We start from the raw sequence: 20865 nt of genomic DNA on the forward strand, positions 1-20865 counted from the left end.
ACCTGAACTGAAATCAACAGTTGGATGCTTAACTGACTGAGCCACCCAGGCCCCCCCTCTTGTCTGTTAGTCTTGAAATTGTGCACCAATTGCCTCTGAAAGCTCTAAGCTCCTTAAGAGCTGGGACCAAACAATCTATTTAACAAGTCTGTTATCACAGTGTTTGTTACGCCACATCCCTTGCTTTCTTAATACTACTAATGGAAAATCCTCACTAAATACTATTCTGGTCTACATAAAAATCACTTTGGAGGGGAACCTGAGTGGCTCAGTCAGTTAAGCACCTAACTCTTGGTTTCCACCCAGGTAATGATTTCACAGTGTGGGAGGAGATCAAGCCCTGAATTCAGGCTCTGATCTGACAGCACAGAGCCTGCTTGGGATTCTCTCTCTCCCTCTCTGCCCCTCCTCTGCCTCTCAAAACAAATGCCCTTTTTAAAAACTCACTTTGCATTTTTTTTTTAAGTAAGTTAGTTCTAAAAACAATGACTAAGAATTCCTAGGTTACCTTAACAAAAAGCTCCTACTAAGTCTCAAACTAATGATCTTGGCAACCCGACAGTTCTATCTTTAAAAATGATACTGAGCCACTGGGTGGCTCAGTCAGATAAGCATCCAATTCTACGTTGCGGCTGGGGTCATGATCTCACCGTTCCTAACTTTGAGCCCCGCATCTGGCTCTGCCACTGACAGTGCAGAGCCTGCTTGGGATTCTCTCTCTGTCTCTCTGTCTCTCTCTCTCTCTTCCTCCCCGACTTGTGCTCGCTCAAAATAAACAAAAACAAACAAACAAAAAAAAGGACACCAAAGGGTCCTAATCTCTCTGGGCAATCTATTCAGTATCCTCCCTTGGAGGAACCAGCCCTCCCCCAGTCCCTATTACTACCTCTTTGATCCATGTGGGATGGAAAAGTTATAGCAGAGAGTGACTCACACAAGGGCAAGCAAATTAGTACATTTCCACTCATAAGTGGGCAAGAGCCAACCCAATCAGAGGCCTGCCATGGACTTCGCCAGAGAGAAGGAGAAAAGCACTCTCTTATTTATGTATTACGGACCATTGTAATCACAGTAGAGCTGGGGGGGCGGGGGGCATGTCTCCCAATACAGAAACAAAATTCACCTAAAAGGGAATCATCATGGGTGCAAGATTCTTTAGGCTTAAGTGGTTCTTAAACCTAAAGAAGCACTATCCCTACACTTTTCAGATACCAGAACAAATAAATAAACTAGTTTAACCAGGGCTTCTCCTTGCATCCTAATACAGCTGTGTCTGTCCGGTGACAAGGAGAATATGTAACACGTAAGAAACGAGGCTGTTCAAAGGTAGGCAAAAGCACATTTTGAACCGCTAAGTTACATGAAAACGTTGTCATCCGATCCGAAAAAGTACCGCAAACGGAACCCTCATTAAATACAGCATGAGCTGCACAAGCATTTGTTAGCATAACAAATTCACTCCCTTGGGCGCCTACGTGCTCGGGGAAGAAAAAAAAAAAAACTGATTTTCAACAACCTCTCGAGTTTAATTTCAAATAACCGCAGCTCCTAACGCTGGGAATTCTCCGCCGTGCGATTATAACGAACTCAAAAAGGTGGCTCAGGCCGAGTGACAATAACGCGGTCAGTCCTAGACGTCCGACCCAGTGTCCCAATTCTCCCACTTCCCTCAAACGACTACGGTTAGGAAATCCTAACCCGGCCCGGAAAGTTGCGCGGCGACGCAAAAATGGGGGGAAGGGCGGTGTCTCGGAGACCCCCCCAAAAAGTGGGGGCAATTACTCGTGGGAAAATGCGGCGAGAGCGCGCGGCGCGCGGGCAACCCCGTTCGCGCCGGGCATCCGATGGCCCGAGTCCCAGCAGAGCCGGGGCCGGGGCCGGGGCCGGAGCCGGCGCGGGCGGGCGGGCCGGACGGGAGGGCAGGGCGAGCGGCGGCCCGCGGGGCCGCTTCCAGCTCACCGAGGAGGAATGCGGGCCACACCTACGCGCCCGGCCCAGCCTGGGCGCGGCGGCCGGGCCGGGGCCGTGCGGGCGGGGGAGGGGCCCCGCACGGGCGGAGGGGGACGCGGGGGCGGCGGGCCGCGGACCACCCCCCGACCGCTCGCCCCCGGGCCCACCTCAGGAGCGTCTCGAGAGCGCCCTCGTGCTTGTCCAGCGGGCGGCCGAGCGCGGCGCGGCGCAGCTTGCTGAGCTCCTCCGCCGCGCGGCAGTACTGGGCCTGCTCCTCGCCGCCGCTCGGGTACGTCTGCTGGATGAACTTCACCAGCGGCTTGGCCAGGTCCACCTCCGAGGTCTTCTTCAGCTGGACCGAGATGAACGTCGCCATGGCGGGCACCTCGGCCGCGGTTCGGGCCGCACAGGCCGCGCGGGACGCCGACGAGGGCCGAGGCGCGCGGACGACCCGGCTGGCGGACCGGCGGACCGACGAACCGACGGACGGGCTCTCCGCCCGAGCTGTGGGTCCGGCCACTTCCGGGAGCTCCCGCGCAGGCGCAGTGGGGCGCGCCGCCCGCAGTCACGTGAGGCGGGCGGGGCCGCGGAGCCGCGGAGCCGCGGAGCCGCGGGCCCGGGACGGGCCGGCGTCTCCGCGGGGGGCTGGATTTTTCTTTCGCAAGCGGAAGCCTCTCCTTCCAGCGCGCTGCTTGCGGCGCCTTCACGGAAAAGCCACGATGCCTCCACTCGAGCAACTTGTCGGTGAAGTGTTGTTACTGGCCCCTACGAGAGTTTGCGGCGACCTGTCCGAGACGTTGCAGCCTCGGGGTTGTTGTGACCTATGGTAGTTCACGCCACGCATTGCTATACACCAGGACTGAGGGCACAGTGAGCCTTATAGGCAAGGTCCCTGCCACGGTGCAATGCAACTTACAGGCAGGTAAGGACACAGAAACTAAGGTGTACAAAGTGTCCAGAGTATGGTAGGAAAAACAGGGTGCTCGGAGCGTAGGGTGTTAGGGTCCCTTGGAAGAACCTGATTTAAACAAGACGATCAGAGTAGGCTTCTCTGGGGTCAGCTGAAAACGACCTGCACTTTGAGATGATGCTTGACATTAGAAGAGGGGAAGAGTGGCAAAGGAGAATCTCGCAGACCGATGGGGTTGCAAGTGCCAAGTCCCCAGGAAGCAAACACTTCCCTTGTTCGGGAAGTTGAAGTAAACGGTGGCAAAAACTTAAAAACCACACAGGGAATGGGATAAAATAAAGTTAGAAGAGTAAGCAAGCATCAGTCATTCAGAACCTTGTAGGCCAAGTTACAGAATTTGTATTATGGAATAAATGCCAAGGAAGCCATAAGTGGGATTTAGGCGATATCGACATGATACAGTTTACGTTTTAAAAAGGCCACCCTGTGCATCAATCTGATGTCGTATCTCTTGATGGGATGTAGCATGAAGTATACAATATCATCTATGATATATTCCAGGCAAAAATGTGTAACTTGAGTCTATCAAGCCTTTGCACCTAACAAACAGCTTATTAGAAATACAGGGGATACGGGAGCAAACGAAATGATCCATAGGAAGTAACCAAACATCCAAGAGGTGGAATATTCTGCAGGACAACCGGCTCCATCTCTTCAACGATGGATCGTTATGAAAAAAGCCACTGCTGTATGAAAAAACAAAAAAATTTAGGGTACATAAGAGCAGATTGAATCCTAGTACGAAGAGGCTCCCTACAAAATGCATTTTCAGGACGGTTGAAGAAATTTCGATATCGAGGGACTGAATATAAGATGCAAATGTATTGCCATGGAAAGATGGAGATTATTAACTGAAAAGAGCAAGTCACGGAACAGTATGTATGTTACGGTATCTCACTTTGGTTACAAAATGCATATATGTGTATTTGTGTACTACAAAAAATATCTAGGATTATGCTGGAAGGTTTTAGCAGTTTAATCTTTAGAAGTAGAAATGTATATTTTTGTTTTCTTTATTGTGTACCTTTTTTTATAATGGTTGAGTTTTGCGAAGCTTTTTAAATTAATTTTTATATTGGAGTATAGCTTACACACAATGTTACATTCGTTTCAGGTGTACAATATAGTGATTTTGACAAGTCTGCAAATTATGCTGTGCTCACCACAAGTGTCGCTAGCTTGTCACCATACAGTGCGATGATCATACCGTTGACTCTGTCCCCTATGCTGTACCTTTTATCCCTGTGACTTATTCATTCCATAACTGGAAGCCTATGTCTCCTCTCCTCCCATGGCCCTTCACCCATTTTCCCCATCCCCCCCATCAGCTCTCTATATTTATGGGTTTTGCCCATCGTACATACTACTTTTGTTATAAAAGTTTATTTTACCACAATTTTCATTTATTGTTTTTTAACATTTATTTATTTTTGAGAGGCAGGAAGAGACAGAGCACAAATGGGGGATGGGCAGAAAGAGGCAGAATCAGAAACAGGTTCCTGGCTCCGAGCTGTCAGCACAGAGCCCAATAAGGGGCTAGAACCCACAAATCGTGAGGTCATGACCTGAGCCAAAGGTCACCCAGGCGCCCCTACAATTTTCATCTTTTTAGTAAAAGATTCTAGGTTAAAATAAAACAACCACTTTGCTATGTAGACAATGCATTAAAGAAAGGCAAGGTGAAAGCAGAGAAGTAAATCATGAGATGGTTTCAGAAATCCAAACGAGATCACGAAAGGTAACATTAGCAGGAATGAGCTAAGTTGATGTGTTTTTTGAGTTACAAATTGAAGAATTTACTGATAAACAGGATAGGAAGGTGAAGAGAAGGGAGTGATCAAGGATGACACCTGGTTTTGGTGCCTGAACTTCTGAGTGGTCAGTAGAATCATTTACTGATACAAGGAGAACTGATGTATAATCCACTGATGGGGGAGGGGATCGGGAGTGTTTGTACCCAGCCGTTCAAGTGGAGTCAATAAATTGGCAACTGGGTATATGGGATTAGAGCTTGTGGGAGAGGTCTTGTTTGGGAATCAGCAGTCAGCTGATTTTTAAAACCCTGGGACTATAAAGGAACACGAAGAAATAGAAATAGGTCAGAAGCTATCAATTAGGAAGGATAGTATCAGATTAGGTGTATTTTTAAGACTGAAGATGATAGATTATCCTATAGGTTGGGTCACAGAACTGATGCACTGGGGATTCAGAAGAGCCCGAGAAGCAAAGTGCATGAAAAGAGGAGAGGAAAGGGCAACCATAACACGGAGGGTGGAAGGGGGCGATTAACCATCAGAAAGATGTGGGATAAATCATTTGTTGAGGCAGGTGGGAAATGAACACAGATGTAGTTAACTGCGCAGCATTGGTCAAGGGAAGATAAGGCGATCCTGTCTGATGGAACTTAGAATAAAATCTAAACTCCTTACCACAGCATGATCTATTTCTGCGTATCTCTTCAACTTCATATGTTGCCACTTGTTCCTCATTTATTACTGCCCGGTCACATTGGTCTTATTTCAGTTCTCAAAATCACTAAGATCTGTCTTTCCTCATATGACTTACAACTTCCTCCCCACTTTCTTCATGTGTAGGTTGAAATGTCTCCTCCCCATTACTCCCCCCTTGTTACTGTCTAACTCAGCCATTGTTTATTTCCTTCAAAACACTTACCTAACTAGGAAGTATTTTTGTTGCTGTTGATTTAATATTTGTCTGACTTCCCCACTAGAATATAAGCTCTGTAAGGGCAAAAATGTTTTGTTTTGTTTTTTAAGTACTGTTATATCCAGCACTAGGCACGTGGTAGGCACTCAGTAAATATTTTTGAATGAGTAAATTAAAGTTTCACGGCTTGTAAAAAAAAAATTTAGATTTCTACTATCAAAATGACAACCTTTCTCAATAAGAGGTACCCTCATTAATTTGATAATAAGCCAGCGTAGTTAGTTAGGCAAGAATCATTAATTAAGCAGTAGGCCAGTGGCCAAGGAAGGATGGCATATGCTTGTGTTCTGATAATAACGAATTTCATAACTGTCTCTTGTGACAAAATTCAACAACTAGCCTCCTCGGGGATGTCTGTCTCCTCTCGTTCACTCCTTCTCATCATCCTCCCTGTACCAGGCGATCTTCTAGAGCTCATTCAAGACAGCTCAAGTTGCCTCCTACAGGAAGCCTTCCTGCATCTCCCTACACCCCACCTCCCCACAGCCCCCGATTTCCCTTTGGCTCGGGCACACAGCATAGGTACTCGGAAGGCTGCTATTTCCCAGCCTCTCCCCAGACCAAAGCTCCAGGGGTGGTGGTGGTCCTCATACTCTTATTTTCTGTTTGCCACGGGGCCTGTGCTGTGCCTGGCACAGAGCCTGCGGTGAGTGCAGTGTTCGGGGAAGTGGCCTGAATTTCTCCCTTTCCAGTATACTCCTCCATTCCTCTTTTCCAGCTTTCATCCATTTCTTTTCCTCCTCCTCCCCCCTGCTCTTCTAGTGTCATTTCAAAACATTTCTCTTTTCTGTCTTCAGAGCATAACATGCCTTCTCTAGAAAATTTGGCACATTTGAAGAATCACATGTAAAATAAAACGCTGCGATTCCACAAGCTGGATGTTTTCTTTAAGCAAAATTCTTTGCACTTCCTTCTCTGCACATATATTTTCTTTGGATAATTCTCATGTCTCTGTGTGTGCAATTTTGTATCTCATTATTTTTTTCTTTTCTTCATATTCTGTCAAGCATGTTCACACATCAATAAAGTTGCTTTGTAAACACTGAAAAACAATTCCAGAATCTCAGTATCTTAACATCGTAAACTCTCCAGGGTCGCTGTCCTCCAAGAAGCGTCTTAGTGATCCAGACTACTTTGATCTTGTAACTCAATTATCTCAACATGAGACACCACTTTCAGAGGGGAAGAGGAAATCTACGGCATCACACAGCAGTTTTTCACTGCCTCAGCCGTCACTTCCACTCACATTTCACTGGCTAGACCCTCTCACCTGGCCCCATCAAAATGCAGTGGGACTGGGAAGGAGAGTCTTCTTGGTGCCCAGGAAGGAAGGGAGGGCTGGATGTTAAGGAGCACCGGTGATGCATTCCAAGGATGAGTTTCACTGCTTCCGAACTTGCTAGTGGCAACATTGATATTCCATCTGTGTAATGAAACTCCATAAAATGCATTCTTAGAGTATAGTAGCCTCAGTGTAATGTTTTGGGGGGATGTTAAATCAGTAGATTTTTCTCCCTGATAATCTATAGTTCTGGTGGGCCCATCGTCACCCCACCGATTGAACCAGTGGAAATACTTGCATCTTTGGAAGGAGCAAACCCGATGAAAACAGGTTTGAATTTCAAAATAAGAGTTTTTGAAGTCCATATTGAGACAATAGCCTGAAGGTAAGCACTTGTTATTTTGGGAGGAGTCCAGCTTTGTTTGGGAGGAAAGAGGCTGATATAAACCAAGCCCATAAGGCCACAAAAGAGAGTGTTTACAATGAATGAATGAAAGGGTAAATAGGACAAGGGTTTGGTGTAAGGAAAGTTCGTGCACTGCAAGAAAGAGAAGCCCTTTGGGGGCTGAGAGGAAGAGTGAGAGGGTAAAGGGCAGAAGGTAAACGAGATGTCATTACTTCCTTACTCCACACTCTAGAGTGTTGCGTAGGTAAGGGACAGGGGCCTCAAGGATAGGAGAGAAGTAGAAACAAACAGACGAAATCAAGAGCAGCAAGGATGTCACGTTACGTCTCCTGTGTAAGGAATGGAAAGCAGAAAATGGCGTGGGGCAGGAGCACTGGTTTTTTTGCAACATGTAATAGAGAATATTTGTCTCTTTAATCTGTTTGCATATTTAACTTTCCAAAAAATGCAACACGTATGCAAAAAAAGAAAATTACTCATGTGTCACATATGGGTATGTAAATTTTGTCCACATAGCAGCAAAATTTTTAAAGAGAAATAGGGAAACTATTAAACCTTTTATCTCCAGTTACTCCCTAGGTAAGCCCTCTCTCTCATCCCAAATACTGCTGTTCGTGTTTCCATCAGTTGCCAGTTCTCTGATACCATTCACAGCTATTTAAATAACTACTGCCCCTTGCCACTAGTGTCTCTCCTAGACGAGAGTCGCTTTACGTGGGTAAGATAACTTCTAAGGATAAAGTATCAGAATTATTTTGAAAAAAATGAATAGAAGTAAGTATTTTGGGAAAGCTGAAAATTATGAGTATCTGAACACTGAGGGCATGTTTCAAGACTCCTATTTTCACTAAAATCCAATCTTTGTTTAAGCATTTCAACTTGAGCAAGGAACACCATCACCCCGTCACCCTGACTTTTGCTGTGAATTTGCTTTTACAGCTACACAAGAATGTGTGTCTCATCTGTTCCCTGCAGCGTTCATTAGCTCTGTTTCAGATTCAGAGAGCAATCAGTAAGTGTTACTGGGACCTCTTCATACTAAACAAACTTGAGTTCCTTGTAAGAAAATTATGCATATACGCAAAGTATGCATAATTTCTCTTGTCTTTGCTTATTTAATATTTATGACCATGTGTTAAAAAACAAACCTGTAAACTTCATGATACAAAGCATTTGTAACGTTTGGATGATCCTACTAAGTCATTCAGCAAGTATCTCTGAGTTCCTACTGTATGCCAAGCAAAATTTAAATCAAGAGCATTCTGCAGCCAATCGATCAATGCATTGTATATATTTACAGAGGTCTTGATTCTACTCTCACAGAGGATGGCTTATAAGAAGAGAACAGTTAAGGGAAGGCCTAAAAGGGCAGTGGTGCAACAGACCTAAAGAGTAGCCAGGCCAGATTGAAGCAGGAGGATGAAGGCCTCCAGAAGGAAGGTCCCAAAGAGAAAAAAAAAGAAAGATTGGTGGGATTAGATACAATACCTGATATGATGGAGCTTTCAGAAAAAAGTATATCAGGAAGAAGAAAAGAATGGCAGTGATACTCTAAGAAAAAAGACTGAGCAAGTAAGGAAATACATCATAGTGCATAGCTTTGTATGCTATTAACAAATTTTACAGTCGTAATAAACCCTAATTTGTTTAAGGTTTTATTCGTAAGAAATCTCTACACCCAACATGGGGCTCAAACTTAACAACCCCAAGATCAAGACTTGCACGCTCTACCGACTGAGCCAGCCAGGTACCCCTAAATGCTAATTTTTGAAGGTGATGTCCACCATTTTTCTTCCTGGAAAAGTCATTTTCTCTTTGTAATTAACAAGTAATTTCTGGGACTATCCTTTGAGACTATATAAATATATTGTTCCTCCTTAAACATTTTTCCACTGATTTTTTTTCTTGCTTTGATGATTCTTCCCTGAACCTATTGTTGCTATGATGATTGCAAAATGGAAATTTTCTTATCCCTCATTCCTCCCATATTTATTAGTTGGCATTATTCTGTAAGTAAGTTTACAGGAGAGTTTTCTTTTTTTTCCCATTTATTTACTTATTCATTCAGCGTTCATTAGCTCTGTTTCAGATTCAGAGAGCAATCAGTAAGTGTTACTGGGACCTCTTCATACTAAACAAACTTGAGTTCCTTGTAAGAAAATATAAGAAAATTATAAATTTGTTCATATCATCATGGACTCATAGATTATAATCTATTCTATTCCTATCATTATGTATTTTGATACTGTATTTTGTTTAAGATTTGGCCAATGGAAAAAGGAGATTAGAGTGGGAGAGAGCCAAAGTATAAGAGACTCTTAAAAACTGAGAACAGGGGCACCTGGGTGGCTCAGTCGGTTAAGCGTCCGACTTCAGCTCAGGTCACGATCTCACGGCTGGTGAGTTCGAGCCCCGCGTCGGGCTCTGGGCTGATGGCTCAGAGCCTGGAGCCTGCTTCCGATTCTGTGTCTCCCTCTCTCACTGCCCCTCCCCCTTTCATGCTCTGTCTCTCTCTGTCTCAAAAATAAATAAACGTTAAAAAAAAAATTAAAAAAAAAAAACTGAGAACAAACTGAGGGTTGAGGGGGAGTGGGAGGGAGGGGAGGGTGGGTGATGGGTATTGAGGAGGGCACCTTTTGGGAGGAGCACTGAGTGTTGTATGGAAACCAATTTGACAATAAACTTCATATATTGAAAAAAATAAAAAATAAAAAAATAAATTATTACTGGTACAGAAAAAAAAAAATGATTTGGCCAATGGAAGCACCATCAGGCTGGCTCCTAGGTTCTTTTACCCCTACGCTTTAATTTTTAAATTTTTAAACAGTATAGAATTTTATTTATTTTTTTTTTAATTTTTTTTTAACGTTTATTTATTTTTGAGACAGAGAGAGACAGAGCATGAACAGGGGAGGGTCAGAGGGAGAGGGAGACACAGAATCTGAAACAGGCTCCAGGCTCTGAGCAGTCAGCACAGAGCCCGACGCGGGGCTTGAACCCACGGACAGTGAAATCGTGACCTGAGCCGAAGTCGGACGCTTAACCGACTGAGCCACCCAGGCACCCCTATTTATTTTTTTTAATGTTTATTTATTTTGAGACAGAGACAGAGCATGAACGGGGGAGGGTCAGAGAGAGAGGGAGACACAGAATCCGGTGCAGGCTCCAGGCTCTGAGCTGTCAGCACAGAACCCAACGCAGGGCTCGAACTCACGGACTGTGAGATCATGACCTGAGCCGAAGTCGGACGCTCAACCGACTGAGCCACCCAGGCGCCCCAAACAGTATAGAATTTTAAAGAGAACACCTACATATCCACCACAAGATTCTAACATTAACATCTTATTATGACATGTATCTGTCTTTATCACACATCTATCTAATCATCCCTCTGTCCATCTGTCCATTAATCTATCTTAGTTTTTGGACCTATTTCATAGTACATTGCAAATATCAGAAAGGAAAAGTAGAATACGTAATCTGATTGGTGAGTGGGTGATGGAAATCAAAAAATATTTAAATGATACCATCAAATGTCATTTAAACCTGACAAACCAAATAGCAGAAGGAAGTAAGGAAAAAGGAGACCAAATAATTAAGAAAAAGGCATTAGTAAAAAGGTAAACCTTCAAGTGTGTATACACACTTGATCTCAGGGTCGTGATCTCAGATCTTGATCTCAGGGTCGTGAGCTCAACCCCCAAACCCCCACGTTGGGCTCCATGCTGATCTAAAGCTTACCTAAAAGAGACTTACAAGCAAGTGAGCAGAAGGCTGTTCGGCTGCAAGAGTGGGGCGATACCTAAACCAAAGGAACTTGTTTCTGCAAGCTTTTCTGGCACTGATTCTGACAGTGAGGTTGACAGAAAGTTAAAGCAGAAAAAGCAAGTTACTCCAGAAAAACCTGTAAAGCCAAAGACTGGTGAGACGTGAAGAGCCCTGTCATCCTCTAAGCAGAGCAGCAGCAGAGATGATAACTAGTTTCAGATTGGGAAAACGAGGTATGTCAGTGTTCCAGACTTTAAAGGGAAAGTCCTAATTGATGTGAGAGAATATTGGGTGGATCCGGAAGGTGAAATGAAACCAGGAAGAAAAGGTATTTCTTTAAATCCTGAGCAATGGAGCCAGCTGAAGGAACAGATTTCTGACATTGACGATGCAGCAAGGAAACTGTAAGATCAGAGCCATATAAAACCTGTACTGCTCTAGTTGTTTTCATCTGTCTTTTTACATTGGCTTTTGTTTTCTAAATGTTGTTTTCCAAGCTATTGTATATTTGGATTGCAGAACAATTTGTTAGATGAATACTTTTTTTTTAATGTGCATTATGAAAAATGTTCTGAGTGAAGCTAATTGTCAACTTTATTAAGAGGATTGCTTTGTGCCCACTACCTAGTGTAAAATAAAATCAAGTAATACAAAATAAATAAATAAGGTAAAATATATGCATAAACACCAAAAGAAGGGGCACTTGGGTGGCTTAGCCATTTGGGCATCCAGCTGTTGATTTCTGCTCAAGTCATGATTGCATGCATGGTATGAGATCAAGCCCCACAGCAGGTCCCAGGCTGGATGTGGAGCCTGCTTAAGATTCTGTCTCTCAAAGAGAGAGAGAGAGAGAGAGAGAGAGAGAGAGAGGGAGGAAGGAAGGAAGGAAGGAAGGAAGGAAGAAGAAAGGAAAGAAAGAAAGAAAAAGGAAAGAAAAGGAAGGAAGAAAAGAAAAGGAAAGAAAGGAAAGAAAGAAAAAGGAAAGAAAAGGAAGGAAGAAAGGAAAGAAAGAAAAGAGAAAAGAAAAGAAAGAAAGAAAGAAAGAAAAAGAAAGAAAAGGAAGGAAGGAAGGAAGGAAGGAAGGAAGAAGAAAATTAAAAAGAGCAAATAGGCCAAATGGGGAAAAACAGTAAAAATAATGATACACTTAACAAGTAAAGCACTGAAAAGTGTGACAAAATTGAGATTGAACATAACAATCATAAACGTAATTGGGTTTAAATCAACCATTGAAAGGAGAAGACTTTTATGTTGACTCGCAAAGGAAAACCTAGATATGATAGATGATAAAATTGGCCACAAATTCTTACCCTCCCTTCATCTGTGACTTTGCCGTGTGCGAAATCTTTCCCATCAAGCCGTGGAGTCTTTTCCTCCAGCCCTTAAGTCTGGGTTGTTGCTGTGAATTGCTTTGGCCAGTGGGCATCAGCAGTTGGAATGCAAGTGACCCTTCGGTCATCAGGGCTGGTCCCTTCGTGCTACACTTGAAACCCTGTGACTTCTGAGTGTGCAGTTTAGCCTGCTGGATTATGAAAGACACATGGCCCAGTCACTCTCCCAGGCCTAGCCGACAACCAGCTAGCTGTTAGACGTGTGAGCAAAGCTATCTCAGAGAATCCAGCCACCGGCCAGCCCCCTTGCTGACCTCAAACACATGAGCAAGCCCAGCAGAGATTAGCCGAGCCAGCCCAGATGACAACCAAACAACAGAATTATGAGCTGAATGGCTCTTGATTTAAGCCACTAAGTTCTGGTATGGTTTATGATGCCTCAAAAGTCACCTCGAAGCGATACACTTAAACGAAGTGATTCAGAAAGGATAAATAAGACCAGACAAAGATACACAAGACAAGTGAAACAATAAGAATGCAAAGGTGGTTATCTTGATGTCAGACGATGCAAGCCAAAAAGACTTAAACACAATGGAGGACACTTCATCATACTAAAGGATGACGTTTTCCAGAAAAAAAAATAAATAAAGGCTACAATTAAAAGTTTTTAATAACTGTGTATAAGACAACCTAAAATTCATGTGCCAAATACATATGTACCATACGCCAAATAACAACCACCATCAAAAAAAAAAAAAAAAACCTACAAGATTAAATTTCCAAGTAATAATTTCGACTCTTTGGGCCGAATCTAAGGGAATTAAAAGGAATTTTGCCCAGGAATGATCTGAAGAAGATACATTTGGAAGCAAGGTAGGTCGATTAAAAGTAATAATGTGGAATGCCTCATTAAGAGAGATGTGGCCTTGGGGCGCCTGGGCGGCTCAGTCGGTTAACCAGCCGACTTTGGCTCAGGTCGTGATCTCGCGGTCAGTGAGTTCAAGCCCCGCGTCCGGCTCTGTGCTGACAGCTCGGAGCCTGGAGCCTGTTTCAGATTCTGCGTCTCCCTCTCTCTCTGACCCTCCCCCCCCCCCCCCCGTTCATGCTCTGTCTCTCTCTGTCTCAAAAATAAATAAACGTTAAAAAAAATTAAAAAAAAAAAAAGCGACGTGGCATTGCAAATTCTAGGGCAGATGAAAAAGTATACTCCACTTTGATGTCAGGCTGTACTCTATGAAAATTAATATTCGTCTTTGGGAGTTGATGATTCAACAGTAACCTCCAGCACCTTTAAGAGAACAAAGTGACTCATCCACAAGTCCCAGAAGTGAGTTCTTTCACCCACTTTGTAGTTTGTGTGGGGCCTGGCTAGTCCCAGTTCCCCACGGTCACTCGGACTATGAGAGGACTTCACTGCTCTTACTCCCCAGGGCATTTGTGTATAGTTCTCAGGGAGAAGTAATTCTGTCCCCCCGAGAACATTCAGCAGTGTCTGGGACGTTTTGGGTTTTAACAACTCGAGGGGGCGGAGGATGACGGGGGAGGGATGCTGCTGGCATCCGGAGGGGAGAGTAGAAGCCAGTGATGCTACCTACATGCACAGTACTGGGCCCCACAGCCAAAACCGACCCAGCCTAAAATGTCAGTAGTACCAAGGGTGAGATTCACTCTTGGGAAAGGTACTGTTCAGAACAGGCTCCGAATTGTGAGGACACTGCCGGGAATACAGTCCAATCCGTCGGAAGGGGTGGGCTGTTTCAAAGAATGAACGAAGACCGGCTTTGAGAGGGGAGAAAGAAGCATTGTTGAGAGAGGTGGGTGCCTAAAAATAGGGGACAAGAATCGGGAAATAGAGTACAACAATGAGCATTGAATTTCATAAGGACTTTTCCGTTAAACTAAGGAGAAAGGCATTGTCATTCTTTTCGTTGCCCCAATTCTTACCAAAGGGAGATTGAGGAAACAAGGAACTGGCCCCTCACTCACACCTCTTCGGACCACAGAAAGAGGAAGCTGCATTCTGTCCTGGTGACTGTTTCCAGAAGTGCCAAGCGGTGACCAGCAACATGACAAGTGTTCATGCAGAGATGGGAGCACCCAAGAGGAATATATGTGTGAAGAGCCTGAAGAGCCGGGTACGGATACAACTAAGGGGTTTAAGATCAGCTTTTTCTGGTAGACCTCAAGGCCCGCCTCCCTCCCATATGCCTTCACTTTTCCATCCTTCTTTAATATTCTGATCGTCACCTGGCTGTTCTCACTCGTCTCTCTTTGTCCTTCGTCTTAAGCCTTAAGGGATAGATACGTGGCTTGAGCCTTACATCATAAGTGCAATCCCATCCTCGAGCCCCAGTAATCCAGGGAAAAAAAACAAAACAAAACACAATTCTGGCTTTTGAGAAAAAAGGTTTGCCAGAGGCATCAGAGAAGGAAACATTTTGCTCTTTTTTTTTTTTTTTTAATGTTTATTTAGTTTTGAAAGAGAGAGTGCAAGCAGGGGAGGGCGGAGAGAGGGAGACAGAGAATCTGAAGCAGGCTCCGTGCAGCCAGCCCCACATGGCAGAGCCCCACCTGGCAGCCTAACACAGGAACCGCCAGATCGTGACCTAAGCCAGAATTGGACACTTAACCAACTCGGCCAGCCGGGTGCCCCACATCTTGCTCCTTCGAGAGAATTTCTGACCTTCCTTTCCCCAGACGTGATGAGGGAACATTTCTCTGTATGTCAGAGTTCTTCCTCTTGCACAGTAGAAATGAACTGTGGGTAGTTTAAACAGAAAAGGAATTTGTTAAAGGATTTCAGGGAGTTGAGAGAGTCTCTGGGAAGGCCCGAGAATCAGGCTTCAGGGGGATACAGCAGACTACATCCTACTGCATAACTGTTCCAGAGTTTTGGAGAAACTGCTGGCCCACTGAGCACAAGTACCACACTGGCAAGGGGTGCTGGGCCCTAGGGTCCCCCCCCCGCCGAGCCTCTGCAACCGTAGCCTGTGCAGCTAGTGCTGCCACCCTTACCTGGAGGATTTCTGCATGGTTCTTGCAGCCTCGTGTCACTAAGTTGCACGTGAATGTCCAGAAGGGCATCGGCAGAGCTGCGAGGGAGGCTGGGAAACAGAATTTCTGGACTCCGTATTGGTGAATTAAGGATTTGCCGATCAAGGAGAACTCCCTGTAGAAAGGTTTTCAAAGTTGCCCGATGGCATAAAGAATGCACGTGTCGACCGTACTTGGGGAGTTTTTGGTAACCATCTTGGGACCTTGATGGGGAATCAGCCTTTGGATGAAACTGACATGCCAGAAGTCAGAGAGGAGAATTCTAAAGAAACTGATGACGTCACGGCGCTGCTGAATCAAAGCAGAGCTGAAGCCCGTCCTGTCTCTGGGATCCGGTCCACCACCCAGCAAATCCCCGTTGTTTGAACCTGTTTGAGTTGGGTTTTGTATTACCCACAAATGAATCCACCTTAAACTAAATAATATATAAACAAAAAATAATTGGAAAACGTTCATGAATTTTTAGCAGTCTTGACAATTTTATCCTGCTGTTTATTAACCTGTTAGATGAAAAGTAGCATCTATGTTTTTAATCGTCATGTTTATTAAATTGTTTATGAATGAAATAAAAACTCTTTTTAAGTGTTACTTATTTCTGTTGTTTCTGTTAGCTGCTTGTTTTTAGCCTTTTGCCATTTTTCTATTGGGTTACTCATTTCTTATTGACTTGTAAGTGCTCATAGTGTATATATATATATATAGTGTGTGTGTGTGTGTGTGTGTGTGTGTGTATACACTATAGGTTCTACTACATATGTATTTAACAGGTATACACAGTACATCATATGTACTGTATGTTTCTGTCCTTCCATGGTAGGCTCAGGAAGACAACCCAAAGGATTAGCCTTGCTTATAGTTGGCTTTAAGAATGAAACATGGAGGGGCGCCTGGGTGGCTCAGTCGGTTAAGCGTCCAACTTCGGCTCAGGTCACGATCTCACAGTTTGTGAGTTGGAACCCCCCGTGGGGCTCTGTGCTGACAGCTCGGAGCCTGGAGCCTGCTTTGGATTCTGTGTCTCCCTCTGTCTCTGCCCACCCCCCCCCCCACTCACGCTCTGTCTCTCTCTATCAAAAAATGAATAAACATTAAAAAAAATAATAAAAAAAGAATGAAACATGGACAATTTAATAAAGTTGCAAGATACAAAATGTATAAAAATCAATTGCATTCCTATACACTATTGGAACTATTGGAGAGAAATTAAGAAAGCAATCTCATTTACAATAGTATCAAAAATAATAAAATACTTAGGAATAAATTTAACCAAGGAGATGAAAAAGCTACACACTCAAAACTATAAAACACCGATGAAAGACAGTAAAGAAGACATGCAAGAATGTAAAGCTAGCCTGTGTTCACGGATTAGAAGCGTTGTATCATTAAAATATCCATAATGCCCAGAGCCATCTATAGATTTAATGCAATCTATCAAAATTCCAATGGCATTTTTTACAGAAATAGAAAAAATAATCCTAAAATTCATATGAAATTACAAAAGACTCCAAATAACCCCCAAAATCTGGAGAAGGAACAAAGCTGGAGGCTTTCTTTCTTTCTTTTCTTTCTTTCTTTCTCTCTTTTCTTTTTCTTTTTTTAAATGTTTTTATTTATTTTTGAAGGAGACAGAGAGACAGAGCATGAGTGGGGGAGGAGCAGAGAGAGAGGGAGACACAGAATTCAAAGCAGGCTCCAGGCTCTAAGCTGTCAGCACAGAGCCCGATGTGGGGCTCGAACCCACAAACTGTGAGATCATGACCTGAGCCGAAGCTGGACGCTCAACCGACTGAGCCACCCAGGCGCCCCTCTTTTCTTTTCTTTTAAGAGAGATAGAGGGAGGGAGAGAGAGAATCCTTAGAAAGCTCCACCTCCGTGCCCAGTTACAGGGTCTTGATCTCCAGACCATGAGATCATGACCTGAGCTGAAATCAAGAGTTAGTAGCTTAACCAACTGAGCCACCCAGGCGCCCCTGGAGGCATCACTGTTTCTGATTTAAAGCTATATTACAAAACTATAGCAATCAAATCTGTGTGGTATTGGCATAAATACCAGATACATAGATCAATGGAACATAATAGAGAGCACAGAAATAAATCTGTTTGCATTTGGTCAATTAATTTTTGACAAAGGAGCCAAGAATATACAATGAGGAAAGGATAGTCCCATCAATAAATGGTGTTGGGAAAATCATATATCCACCTGCAAAAGAATGAAACTAGATCCCTATCTTAGACTATACAAAAACATCAACTCAAAACAGATTAAAGACTTGAATTTAAGACCGGAAACCATAGGGGGCGCCTGGGTGGCTCAGTCGGTTGGGCATCCGACTTCAGCTCAGGTCATGATCTCGCGGTTTGTGGGTTTGAGCCCTACGTCGGGCTCTGTGCTGACGGCTCAGAGCCTGGAGCCTGCTTCAGATTCTGTGTCTCCCTCTCTCTCTGACCCTCCCCCGTTTATGCTCTGTCCCTGTCTGTTTCAAAAATAAATAAACATTAAAAAAAAAAAATAAAAAAAGACTGGAAACCATAAAACTGTTAGAAGAAAACATAGGAGATGAGCTCCTTGATATTGGTCTTGGTGATCATTTTTTGGACAGGACACCAAGAGCAAAGGCAACAGAAGCAAAAATAAAGAAGTGAGACTATATCAAACTAAAAGCACAGAATAAGAAACCATCAACAAAACTAAAAGGCAACCTTTGGAATGGGAGAAAATATTTACAAACCATATGTCCAATAAGGGCTAATATCCAAAATATATAAGGAACTCATCAACTCAATGGCAAAAACAAATAAGCAAAACAGATAACTCAATTAAAAAAAAAAAAAAAAAGGCAGAAAACCTGAATAGATATTTTCCCAAAGAAAACATACAAATGGCCAATGGGTACATGTTAAGATGCTCACTAATCATCAGGGAAATGCAAATCAAAACTACAGTGAGATATCGTCCCATACCTGTTAGAACAGCTATTGTCAAAAAGACGAGAAATACTGAATGCTAGCAAGGATGTGGAGAAAAGGCAACCCTTGCACATTCGTTGGAGGTGTAAATTGGTACAGCCACTCTGGAAAACCAAACAAAGTTTCAGCAAGAAGTTAGAAATAGAACTACCCTGTGACCCAGCAATCCTACTTTTGGGCATGTATGCGAAGTAACAAAATCATCAGCTCAAAGAGGTATCTGTACCCCAATAGTCATCGCAGCATGGTATGGAAACAACCTAAGTGTCTAAGATTTTATGCCTATAATGTTTATAAATACCTTTTTCTATGTATATTTTATATTTATAAAATAAATATATATTATATATTTAAATAAGATAATATATAATATATTTAATTATATTATATATATATATATATATATATTCAGCCATAAAAAGAAGGTAACCCTGCCACATGCAACAACATGAGTGAACATGGAAGGCATTACCCTAAGTGAAATAAACCAGACAGAGGAGGACAAACACTGCATTGTATCACTTATGTGTGGACTCAGGAAAAGAATTAAAAGGCAAAACTCGTAGAAACATAGTAGAATAGTGGCTGCCAGAGGCTGGGAAGGGGGGAGATAAGGGCAGCTTGGCAAAGGGCACAAACTTTCCCTTACGGGAGGAACAAGGTCCGAGGATGTAGCGACGGCATGATGCCTATGGTTTAAACTTCCGTATTACGTGGTTGAAATCTGCTGAGACAACTTAGGTGTTCTCACACCGACACAAAAGCGACGGAAGGTGGGGATCCTTTCACAACGTATAAAGTGTCACATTGAACACCTCCCAGAAGCCTCCAGAAGTCTTCGGGAAACTTTGCAAACCTTCTCCCAGCAAACTCTTGTACCAAAGAACAGGACAAGAGGAGCAGCCTCGACCACCCCCCAGGGTGCCAGCTCCACCTTTCCCCTGCTTCCCTGACTCCACCTAATTGAAAGGAATCCCCCTTCCAGAACAAAGGAGTAGTGGGAGACCCCGACTAACAGAGATGCAGCTGTCCGTTTGTTTTTCAAGTTTACGTATTTATTGTTTTTAGTAGTCCCTGCACAAAACGTAGAGGGGCTCCAACCCACAACCCAGAGATCACAAGTTGCAGGCTCTTCCGACTGAGCCAGCCGGGTGCCCCACGGCTATTAATTTTAAATGGTAGTTTCTCTACTAATTAAAACAAAATTCTACCTTGCTGAGCGGCTTATTATATACAAAAATGGGATTTCAGGGGCAGTGTGAGGGCTGTGGCTCAATGAGCAGAGCCGGTCTGTAGAGGTAGGGCAGTCCCTAACTCTGAGCCTCCCCCCCCCCGCTGCCAGCCGGAGCCCCCCAGCCCAGCGAGAGCCCCGCCCGGGGGGCCCCAGCAGCAGCACCAAGGTGGGTGAACACCCACATCCACGACCTCACCGCAGGCGGCACCGGTCAGGACAAGGCCGTCGTGGGCTATGAGGAGTCGCCCTCGGTCTGGGCCACCGTCCTGGGAAAACCAAACATCCGTCAACATCATGCCAGCTGAGACTGGTGTCCCGGTCGGCCAGGACCAGTCCGGTTCTTTCGTGAATAGGCTGACACCCGGGAGCCAGAAATGTTCTTTCAATCTGGACTCGCTGCTGCAGGACAGGGGATTTCCCGTGGGTTTTCATACCAGCAGCACCTGCACAACTCCACTTTCAACACCACTGTCACGTGACTTCCAAGACGCCCATCCTGCTGAGGGGCAAGGGTGTCCAGGGTGGTGCGATCGACAAGAAATGTTACGAAATGGCCTCCCGCCCGGCAGCATTCCCGGTACTGACCTCGTCCGTCCGTCTCCTTCCCCCACCTCTCCCTACTGCTTTTTCACCCCTCTCCTTCCCATACACACGCACCGTTGTTATTTGGGGGGCCATTACCCCACATGAGCTGGGGGCTGGGGCTGGATGGACGGACACCTCCCTCTACCCATACCCCTCCTCCGTGTGGTTGGAAAACTGTTTTGTTTTGTTTTTCCTGAATAAAAAAGATCCTTGGGGTGCCTGGGTGGCTCGGTCGGTTAAGCGTCTGACTTCAGCTCAGGTCATGATCTCACACTCCGTGAGTTTGAGCCCCGCGTCAGGCTCTGTGCTGACAGCTCAGAGCCTGGAGCCTGTTTCAGATTCTGTGTCTCCCTCTCTCTCTGCCCCTCCCCTGTTCATGCTCTGTCTCTCTCCATCTCAAAAATAAACGTTAAAAAAAAAAAAAAAATTAAAAAAAAAAAAAGATCCTACTAACAAAAAAACATAAACAAAATGGGATTTTCCCACACATACTGTTTTAAGTTTGTTTACTTACTTGAGGCATTATCCAGTGGATAAGAATGTCTAGAATCCCAGAGAGAATCTCTCTCTCTCTCTCTCTCTCTCTCTCTCTCC

The 20865-nt window shown here is 44.3% G+C and overlaps 1 protein-coding gene across 3 annotated transcripts in view; it reads right to left on the reverse strand.

Moving 5' to 3' along the window:
* Positions 1-2470, reverse strand: part of LOC122198746 (programmed cell death 6 interacting protein) — a 74466-nt gene extending 71996 nt beyond the window's left edge. The window contains exon 1 of one of the 3 annotated variants that reach the window (XM_042903494.1): positions 2118-2470. In XM_042903494.1, coding sequence (XP_042759428.1) covers positions 2118-2326 — 209 coding nt within the window. In that variant the 5' untranslated portion in view covers positions 2327-2470. The remainder of the gene's footprint in view (positions 1-2117) is intronic. The other 2 variants (XM_042903495.1, XM_042903496.1) reach the window with 2 other exon arrangements.
* Between the last annotated feature and the right edge of the window lie 18395 nt (positions 2471-20865).

This window comes from Panthera leo, chromosome C2 (assembly GCF_018350215.1).
Source record: "Panthera leo isolate Ple1 chromosome C2, P.leo_Ple1_pat1.1, whole genome shotgun sequence".
Taxonomy (NCBI): domain Eukaryota; kingdom Metazoa; phylum Chordata; class Mammalia; order Carnivora; family Felidae; genus Panthera; species Panthera leo.